General features: G+C 37.0%; 1 protein-coding gene across 1 annotated transcript; it reads left to right on the plus strand.

Annotated features, from left to right (window-relative positions):
* The first annotated feature begins 1,087 nt into the window (after window positions 1-1,087).
* On the plus strand, window positions 1,088-9,596 carry LOC111574386 (cytochrome P450 3A27-like). Its single transcript, XM_023278940.3, has 13 exons — window positions 1,088-1,246; window positions 5,042-5,135; window positions 5,245-5,297; window positions 5,408-5,507; window positions 5,614-5,727; window positions 5,859-5,947; window positions 6,913-7,061; window positions 7,143-7,270; window positions 7,358-7,436; window positions 8,114-8,274; window positions 8,365-8,591; window positions 8,679-8,841; window positions 8,968-9,596. The coding sequence occupies exons 1-13, from the start codon at window positions 1,176-1,178 to the stop codon at window positions 9,067-9,069; spliced, it is 1,530 nt and encodes a 509-aa protein (XP_023134708.2). The 5' UTR covers window positions 1,088-1,175; the 3' UTR covers window positions 9,070-9,596.
* The last annotated feature ends 739 nt before the right edge of the window (window positions 9,597-10,335 follow it).

Consider the following 10,335-nt stretch of genomic DNA (forward strand, 5'->3'; position numbering starts at 1 on the left):
TTGCCGCTTCCCACAGGATTATTCAGTGTATTCATAACTTCAGCTGAGAAGTTAGGTCTTCCAATCTTATCTTTGTTAGCTCTGAAATTTGATTCACACATCCTGTTTGTCTAATTTTATCATTTGTTCAATCTTAAAATGCCACAACAAGGAGTACAAGTCTTGTGTGACGGAAGATTTTCTTTGCTTTTTTTATCGACTGTAAAGGGCTGTAATAAACGAAGATCGCCTCCAAAAAAGATCTATGTATCCCCTGAATTAACACAATGCAAAGAAGAGAAGCCACCGGTTATGCAACATGACACAACTTGAGCAGTTTTGCAAAGAAGAATGAGGTGAAATTATAATGTCCTCACGGGGTCAATGATGTAATTTCAGCCAAAGGTGTATCTACTATAAACTGACTCGAAGATGGTAAATAGCTCTTAAATATTTTTCAATTGACCTCACTTTGTATAAATCTGTTCACTTTGACAGTAAAAAGTCTTTTTTGTAAATTCTTGAGAGAGAGAGAGAGAGAGAGAGAGAGAGCGAGAGAGAGAAAAAAGCCAAATTATACTGACCAAGATTCAATGTTAAAAAGCAATAAAGAGGGTAAAACTCCAATGGGATTAATACTTTTTATAGGCACTTCACCCCAATTACTGGAATACCTAAACTTAACCCCAACTTTATTCCACAGTGGCTCATTCCCATCCCTTGCTTTGACTGATTTAGGTAAAATGGGTCTTTTACTCTGGGGGTGCTTTAAAGGGGAGTTGCAAGTAATATAGTATAATATAATATAATAGGATGTGTACTAATTTTAATCTGTTGCCTTTGAGAACATTTGACTGATGATGATGATGGGCGATTAAATATGCATTAGCTCCTGATGAAAAGGAAGAATGGTATCACCTTCAAGGATATTATGGTGGCAGGACCGTTTAAATCATTCCCAGAAAATGATCGGAAGAAAAGGTGATTTAGCAGGACGGATGGTCGCTAACACACACGCACAAAAGCGGGCCCGCATGTGGTCTAAGCTGAACAGGCGTAGACTAATGATCGAGATAAGTTGTTGCGTAACGTGTGGACTTTTCAAGAACGTGGAACCGCCTCCGTCCGCAGGTTTGTGGCTACTTTCGACATCGGACTGATCAGCAGTAGTCGGGACCGCGGCGCAGGCAGAGAAGATGGGCTACTTTCCCGACTTTTCCATCGAGACTTGGACTTTAATAGTCATTTTCTTCACTCTTGTTGCCATGTGAGTATGGACTTGTTACCGTCTGTAGCTCTGGGGTGTTTTAAAGATTGCGTTTGGGCCCGAAGGTGGATTCCAAAGTTGCATCCAGACCTGCTGCGTCCTGGGAAATGGCTCGTTGTCTTGCAAAATAACAAAGCGATCAGTCAGTAGAGAAGTTAGTCATGTGTGTTTGTGCGTGTGTTTTCAAGCTTTTGTTCCCTATTTTGAAGTTTCAATGCGATTCATAAACAATTGCCTAGAAACTAACCCTGTCAACATTTAGCCTACCCAATAAATAATGTTAAAGGAATCTAATCCACCCCTAAATAGACAACTTTTTTAACCATGTATTTGTTGGTATTCACATTATTATTAGTAGTAGTAGTAATATTAATGTGCAAGGGCACAGATGAGGTTTCAAAGCTAAATGTAATACGATAAACTAGAAACCCATATACAAACTATACAATGTCTGTTTACTTAGAGAAGTTCTTCTGTTAATTCCACTTCTAGAGTTGAAATGTGACATTCTGTGGCCTCAGGAAACATGAGCAAGCTGTAGTCCTAAACATGAACCCAGCTGAGCAGTGGGGTTTAACTCAGGTCATTTGTTAGGGGTGTGGTTGTGTTTGTAAAGGAGCCAAAGAGGGTAAAAGAGGAGCGTAGAAAAGGAGGGATAGTGCAGACTAAACCCAGAGGAGAGAATAGGAGAAACCTGGAGATTTGTGGAAAAATATCTGATCTCAGTGCCAGTAGTTCCTCACTGGTCAGAAAGTTGCAGTGTATCCAGCCAGGTCATGGAACAAAAGCTTGTCTTTGTGCTCTCGTATGTTAACTGTATGTGGATGTTCTTTAGTTATCTCCCCGAAGCATCAAATACTTGATGTTTAGGGGCGATAAGTAAAGAATGCCTGAGCTGACAAAGTTCCACTGTCACACCCCAACAGGTACAGCAACATTAGCGAAAGATAAGGGGGAATGTCGGTGTGTCTTCACAACCCCACGCAGTCAGAACATGAATGAAAAAACAAGGACACACAGGGGCTTTTTAGTGCCTGTAGTGTGTCTGAATTTGTTTATGTGAAATCAGTTTAAAATACATGGATGAATCTTTAAGCATTCGTTTGGCAATTTAAGGCTATAGAGTACTACTGGTTAAGTGTTTTTACTTTAAAATGCCAGATCTGTTTGCACATGCTTGCATCTTGGCTTGGAAAGTGTTAGAGTAGCTTTGGTAAAGTGAACTGTAAGCCGTTGCCCATACAGACAGATGTTTTGCTTCTTCTTACTCCTGTAGTCAGGCTGAAGATCATTCTGGTAGCAACATATCAGACTGCATGTAGGACTGATAAGGATTATAAATAGAATGCCAAAGAAAATGTGAATCAAGGGCTTTAATCAGCCACTATGATTAAATTGACCTGAGTGCAGAGATGTTTAAAACAATCCAACTTTTAAGAACCCTTTCCAAGACACACCTTTGTAATGGTTCAAGGCGCAGCTATTAATACAAAAGCAATATTAGTTTCTGTAAGTCCTTTTCACCGCTTAGATTTTGACATAGAGCTCAAACACAGGTATAACTGGTACCACTAACAACGGCTGCGTGTCATCAAGGTGAACCAGTTTATACAGTTTCTGGTTCTGTGTCTGCATGTTCACTGAAAGATCTACTGGGACTGATTAATGACACCAGTTGATTCTGCTATGACAAGTCAAAATGTGTGCTGTGACTAAGGTCTCCTGCTCTCTTTCAACTTCAACTTTCCTTCATGAAAATATGTAAACAGGTGTCAAATCAATCAATACTGTCCACAGGAACCACTGCCCAGGTTGCTAAAACAAATACACCAATGGAAAAGCAACCAACCAACCTGCTGAAAAGGTGCTTTTCCTGCAGAACTGGTTTATGGTTTGAGGATTTTATTGTTGCATAAAGTGGCTGAAGACAGCAGCTTTCTCTGTAAAAACAAAACTGCTACCTTTAAATAGCCATCTTTCAAGCCTACAGAGACTCAGCACTTGATAGTAAAAAAACTGATTTGAATTGACAATAACAATATGGAGAAATACGCCCTTTGCATACAAATCTATTCACAAGCTGCCGTGTACTCCAACGATTGGCTGTCGACGTTTTGATCATTTCTGCTGAGTCATTCTAAGGATAGTGAAGCACATACTGACTTATAACAAATAACGTGGACATTCAGTGAGAGAAACTAATGTGAAGGCTGTAAAATATGTCTCATAAATTATCCAATTACCTACAAGATAGTTGTATTGTTGCAGTATTGTCTTCTGTTTATTTATCGAGGATGGAATGTTTAGACGACTGTTTACTGCTACTCTTTAATAGTAAACAGATAAATCTCAGATAAGTATGATATTAACACATTCAAAAAAGATCTCGTCAAATAACACACAATAAATGCCAGGACAATCTACTCTTGGTTTACAGTGTGTTCACACAAATTAAACAAGTTATTGCTGTCTCTGATTAGTTTGATTAGTTTTTTCTTTTTTATCATAAATTATGGATATTTAAAATAGTATCTGTGAAATTTGAGATTAATAAATCAAGTACTTACCAAGATATATCTTTTATATATCCAAAAACAGCTATATATTTCACTCACAAGCGAGAGATCTCTAAAAACACGTTTGTGTTCTGAGATTTGCAAGATGCAGCGTCCATAGTTGATGAATATATACAACTTCATGCCTTAGATGTGACTTCGGTGCATTTCTTCTGCATATTGAAATTTGAGGCCATGTTTGGATAGTGTTTCAGGAACTATTAAGGATAAAAGCCTGAAACATTATTTCTCATCATGTCATCAATTCAGAATCTGCATGGTTGTACTGAGTCCCAAAAGATACACAACAACCTATCTGAACTTACTCAGGTCCATGCATTCAGCTGGATATGTGGTGTATCAAATGAGGATGTTACATGCCTGATTTCAAAAATTATTTCCTCAGTTATATTTGGGGAACCATTGTGAAACTCCAGAATTCTGTTCTACTTGGATTAGATTAGTTTTTCTGGTACATCTTGTCATACCTGTTCAGTCAGTTGTGGAATTTAAAAGAAAACACATTTCATTTTTGTAACAAAGTTTTGAATTATCAGTAGTCTATGTTTTGCTTTGTATTTTAGTGACATGCAACTGCTTATGATTCAGAAAATATCACTAGTTGACTGCTGCATTGTAATTTTTTTTGTTAATGTGTGCTCAAAGATGGCTAAATAATGTCTAAATTTATTCTTCTCTATTTCAACTCACCCATAATCAGAGTTGATTTGACTCTTTGATCTACTTGTCCAATATCACAGAAAAAATATTTTGGAACGCATTCGATATATTAAGCTTAATTTTGACAAATATCTCCAGCTAGCAACCTATCTTTTTATCTGTATTTTATGTTGTAAACATCTCTGACAAGTCAGAGATGGTCGAGTGGAAATTGTTCTTAAAATTTGATGATTTAAGATGGAATGACCCACGGTATATTGGACAATGTCATGGTAGATTTATTAGTAAAAACTAGAGTTGTGTGACAGTTATGATAAGTGCAAACATGGACCAAAATAATACAAAAATTAAAAGTAATTCAGGTCAAAGTTTTCCTTTTTTAAAATTTGTATTTATAGTTAAAAAAAATAGAAAAGAATAAAAATCTACACAAAGACAACAGAAAGAAGACTGTAGGATTTTAAGTGAAGAAAAGAAATGCTGACTAAATGACTTTTATACTAACATGTGACACTGGTCTCAGATTTTTATTATTATTATTTATTATTTTAATTCACAGATATGGGTATGCTCCCTATGGCTTTTTCAAGAAAATAGGCATCAAGGGACCCAGACCTTTACCTTTCATTGGGACTTTTCTGGAATACCGACAGGTGAGGCACATTTGCCAGATTGCTACAGGCAGTGATCCATGCTGACAATCTGATAATGGTTTGGATAATTGACATGCCTTTGTAACTAATTTCTCATTTTATTCCTCAGGGCATCCACAATTTTGACACAAAATGCTTTGAGAAGTATGGGAAGATGTGGGGGTCAGTGTCTGATCTATCAAACCTTACCATATCATATAATACCATACACTTCTTATGTAATGTTCCAGGATGTACCTGAGTCCCTGAAATATCTGCTGTTACATTTCAAGGTTGTACGATGGCAGACAGCCTTTATTGGCTATAATGGACACAGCTATGATCAAGACGATCCTGGTTAAAGAGTGTTACTCTGTCTTCACCAACAGACGGGTAAGGAAACGCACTGTAGAGGCAGTTTTGCAAGTAAATACCTCACCACTAGCTGGAGAACACAATAGAAACATCTGTGTGTGTTGGGGGGTTGTGGGTGGTTTAGGATTTTGGTCTAAATGGACCGTTGCGTGACGCTGTATCAGTGGTAGAAGATGAGGAATGGAAGAGGATTCGCAGTGTGCTCTCTCCGTCATTCACCAGTGGTCGACTGAAAGAGGTTAAAAAACACACAGCAGAATTTTTCATTCAATAATTTGTAATTATGGCCCAGTATTCACCAATTCACACTACAACAGGTGGTGACTATTTAATGATTTTTTTTTTTTTTTTGGCTTTATTTGTGGGCAGATGTACGCAATAATGTTGAAGCACTCAAGCAATCTGATCAAGAATCTGGAGAAGAAAGCAGAGGCGGATGCAGTCGTAGAAGTTAAAGAGTGAGTTCTTTTGTGCTGTTCACTAAATTTTAAAAGTACTGTGACGTGAAAAAGTATTTGTCCCCATACAGAAATCTTACATTTTTGCATATTTGTCACCTAAGTAAGTGTTTCAGATCATCAAACTAATTTTAATATAAGATAGAAAGAACCCAAGAAAACACAAAATCCAGGTTTTAAATAATGATTTTATTTTTTGAAGGAAAAATGCTGTCAGTCCATCTTGCCCTGTGTAAAAAAGTAACTCTGTAGTTACCATTCTACCAAATGACCAAATTCATCTCACCAGTGTTAGTCTCACTCCATTGGCTCCCAGCTCACGTTAGAGCTGATTTTAAGATACTTCTTTTAACATATGAAGCTGTGAATGACATTGGGTCATCATATTTAAAGGAGCTGGTAATCTCATATGAACCAGGAAGGTCCTTGCGCTCCCAGGGGACGGGTCTGCTGACTGTCCCTAGAGTTAAAAAGACAGTCGGTGCGCGAGCTTTTTACTGCCGTGCACTGTCTTTATGGAATGCTCTTCCGTCTGACATTAGGCAAGCTTGCTCAGTAGAGGTGTTCAAAGCAAAGCTAAAGACCCACTTGTTCTCTGCTGTATATGATTTGTGAGGTACTGTGCTCTTAGATATTGTTCTTCTCAGTTTTATCATTATTTGTGTCTTCTTAGCCATTGTTTTTATCCGTTATAATTTTATTGCATTTTATCTGTTGCTTGCTCTGTAAAGCACTTTGATTTGAAAGTGCTATATAAATAAAGTTATTATTATTTGGCAGCTGGTTTCAGTTTTAAAAAATAATTTTGTGTTTTGTGGCTTATCTCTGTCTAATATTTAATAAAATATTAAAATGTAATTTTTCATGGCACTGTATACACTACTTTAAGGTTTTGCGCTTTTCTTGTTCATATTCTTATACCTTGTTAATAGTTGATTGGAATTCCATGTTTGTCTTTTTTGCAGAGTCTTTGGACCGTACAGCATGGATGTTGTAACCAGCACTGCCTTCAGCGTGGACATTGATTCTATCAACCACCCCACTGATCCTTTTGTAGCAAACATCAAAAGAATGGTCAAGTTTAACATGCTGAATCCTTTGTTAGTGCTTGTGGGTAAGTCAAATGTCACACTGTAACCACAATGCCCATCCTGTCCACTTGAGTGCTGAATTAACTGTTTATTATTCATCTCAGTTCTGTTTCCATTCTTGCTGCCACTTTTGGAGAAGATGGACGTGTCATTCTTCCCCAGTGAAGTATTGAAATTCTTCTACAGCTTTCTCAAGACGATCAAATCGGACCGGAATAAGAATGACCACAAGGTAATTCAGTGATTTTACAATAGATTTGATGTTGGCCAGTTTGTATTTTGTGTTCATAATGTTATTTCTTGATCATTTCTGTTGTAGAACCGAGTGGACTTCATGCAGCTGATGGTGGATTCTCAAGTCGCAGAGATCAAACAAGAAGATGAAAGCTCCATGAAAGGTTTGAGAAAGAAACCAGATAAAGAAATTAATGTTCATATTTTTTTTCTGTAGCCAAGTCGTTTATCTACAGTCAGTGCAGTCAAGCACAGCAACAGACACTTCACAGTGTGTATAACATGTTTTCTATCAATAACTGACATACAAAAATAGATGTTTGCAAGGAAGTGGGAAGACAGCCTTTAAATGTCCTCTTACATACTTTATGTCGCCGTTTAATGGCTTTACAGGGACAACAGTATTTTAAGTGGAGGTTAAACGTAAGAGAATCAGTTTAGGCAAATGTTATACCAAACAAGTACACTATAGCGAGCTTCTGACATTGATTGGCTGTGTTTTTGATGCTCCTTAATGTCGTGTTGTTTAGAAAAGCATAGTTTCTATCTAGAAACTGATTTTGAATAATGGTTTAAGAGAACTTACAAATGTTCCCAGTAAAGTTACCCATTTTCCGATTCTAAAATCCACCAGTGACAACCCATTATGTGCTATTATCATCCAGTAAGATATTATATAGGATGATATTGTGAACCTTAAAGCAAAAAAAAAAAAAAAAAAAAGATTAATTTCACCTCTTTTACTGGATTTTGTCCCAAGATAATTTTTGTTGAGCCCTTCCAAACCACCTTTTCATAACTCTTATCACGATAGTAACATTTGTATGCATTTGTGTTGCAGGACTGACCGATCAGGAGATTCTTGCTCAGGCCATGATATTTATCTTTGCTGGTTATGAAACCAGTAGCAGCACACTCAGCTTCGTGGCCTACAATCTGGCAACCAACCCTCACATCCAAAAGACACTGCAAAAGGAGATTGATGAAACCTTCCCCGAAAAGGTTCCTTGATTATTTTTCCTACTGTGAGTCATGCTTTATCAGCAACTGGTCCTAAGCTACCAGCTAACATTACACTTTTCTCCCAACCAGGTTCGGCCAAACTACGATGGCCTGATGCAGATGGAATACCTGGACATGGTGGTGAATGAATCAATGAGGCTGTACCCCATTGCTACTCGATTAGAGAGAGTGTCAAAGACATCTGTTGAGGTAAACGGTGTGACTGTACCTAAAGGAACCACCATTATGATACCAGTTTACACTCTCCATCGTGACCCTTCACTGTGGCCTGAGCCTGAGGCCTTCAAACCTGAAAGGTACCTCACTGAATTAACTGCAGTTTAAGGTGAGATTTTGTCCTTGGGTTATACAACTTAAGATATTTGTTTTTATCTTTTTTTCAGGTTCAGCAAAGAGAATAAGGACAACATAGATCCTTATGCCTTCCTACCCTTTGGAGCTGGACCAAGGAACTGTATTGGGATGCGATTTGCACAGTTGATGATGAAGTTGGCCTTAGTGGAAATCCTTCAGAACTTCAGCTTTGTCACATGCAAGGAGACAGACGTGAGAAGACATTATCAGTATTTGTGGTCTAAAAGTAGTAAAAGATTTTTATAGATAATTAAGTGACATTGAATTTAAGCGTTTGTGGGTTTCATTTGTGGTGCATTTTTTTCTGTGATTTCTTAGATTCCAATGGAGCTGGGAAATGATGGATTTACAACACCCAAGAACCCAATCAAGCTGAAGCTTGAGCCCAGGAAGACTGCTGCCGATTGTCCTACGAGCTAAATGATTAAATGCAACCCAGCTAGTCTCCCTTTTGCTTTCTCACTATCAAATCAAAGTTGCTTATGCTGCCTCAAGTGCCTCTTATAATATATATATATATATATATATATATATATATATATATATATATATATATATATATATATATATATATATATATATATATTGCTCAAAAATACATTAAACACTTGTTGAAATATGCACATGCACAGTGTACTGTATATCAAGGCACTGGTCCAAACAGAGCACATATCAGTAATCTAGGTTTCATTGGTACTATAGAATTTAAGAGTTTATTCAGCAAAACTGTTCATATTTAAAGGACATACTTTACTATGATAGAACATTCAATAAATGTTTTATTTACGCTTCTGCAACTCTATACAATTTCAAAAAATCCAGACAACTAGGCTTTAAAAGCTGAGTCCTACAAAACAAAATGCCATTGATGTTTTTGTCATATTTATCTCATCTGTAATCTTTTCAAATCCTGAATATTAACAATATAATAATTCCAACTTCTTGAATATATGTCTCAGTATCATTTGTTATGACTGTTTAGAAGCAATATCTGTTTAGTTAAAGTCCTAACAGGAGAACAGTCAACTACGTTACAGTTCACATGTATGGACTGCAGGTTTTTTAAGAATTCTGTTACCTTACAGAGGCTTGAATAACAGATTTACCTGTTCCCATGTTAGGGTTTTCTGGCTTGTTGCTCATCTTTTCACAAGTTTTAAGAAGAAGGAGGAGAGAAATACACATTTCATTTTTGACTTTGAATTTAGTTTTCCTTTTAGGTCAGTGTGTGGTCTCTCTATTTTGCCACGTCTAAGACTGGTGTTGTCAACACTTGAAAATTTTATGCTGTTCTGTAATTCTACTGCACTCAGACTTAAGCTGTCTGATTGGCAAGGACTAAAAATTATAAAGGGCACTGAATACATGAATGGTTCCTAATTAGCACAGAACAATAACATTTTTGTATAAAGGTTACATCCCCAATTAAGATGAATATTTTGTAGGCTGATTTTGAAAAAGGACAACACCTTTGTAGGGGAAAAAGTGGTTATTTGACAGTTGTTTCAGCTTTCATCACACTTTCAGGTAAAAACAGCCTCTAGCAGCATTTTGCAGCGAGTTTTCTGTTGCTTATTGACATTCAGCAATCATAGGGCTGATGCTAATCTCCCTCTGTATGTCCACAGTTATTCTAAGCTATGAGGTTGTTAACACAGTTTGATGCAGTTCACATGCAAGAGATAA

Source organism: Amphiprion ocellaris, chromosome 8 (assembly GCF_022539595.1).
Source record: "Amphiprion ocellaris isolate individual 3 ecotype Okinawa chromosome 8, ASM2253959v1, whole genome shotgun sequence".
NCBI classification, from domain to species: domain Eukaryota; kingdom Metazoa; phylum Chordata; class Actinopteri; family Pomacentridae; genus Amphiprion; species Amphiprion ocellaris.

What these genes read in the sequence shown, in the direction of transcription:
- LOC111574386 (XM_023278940.3), top strand. Translation starts at nt 1,176, where the DNA reads ATGGGCTACTTTCCCGACTTTTCCATCGAGACTTGGACTTTAATAGTC. An exon ending in AAGTATGGGAAGATGTGGGG is followed by an intron (nt 5,298 to 5,407) that starts GTCAGTGTCTGA and finishes TTACATTTCAAG; the next exon opens with GTTGTACGATGGCAGACAGC. An exon ending in GAGGCCTTCAAACCTGAAAG is followed by an intron (nt 8,592 to 8,678) that starts GTACCTCACTGA and finishes TCTTTTTTTCAG; the next exon opens with GTTCAGCAAAGAGAATAAGG.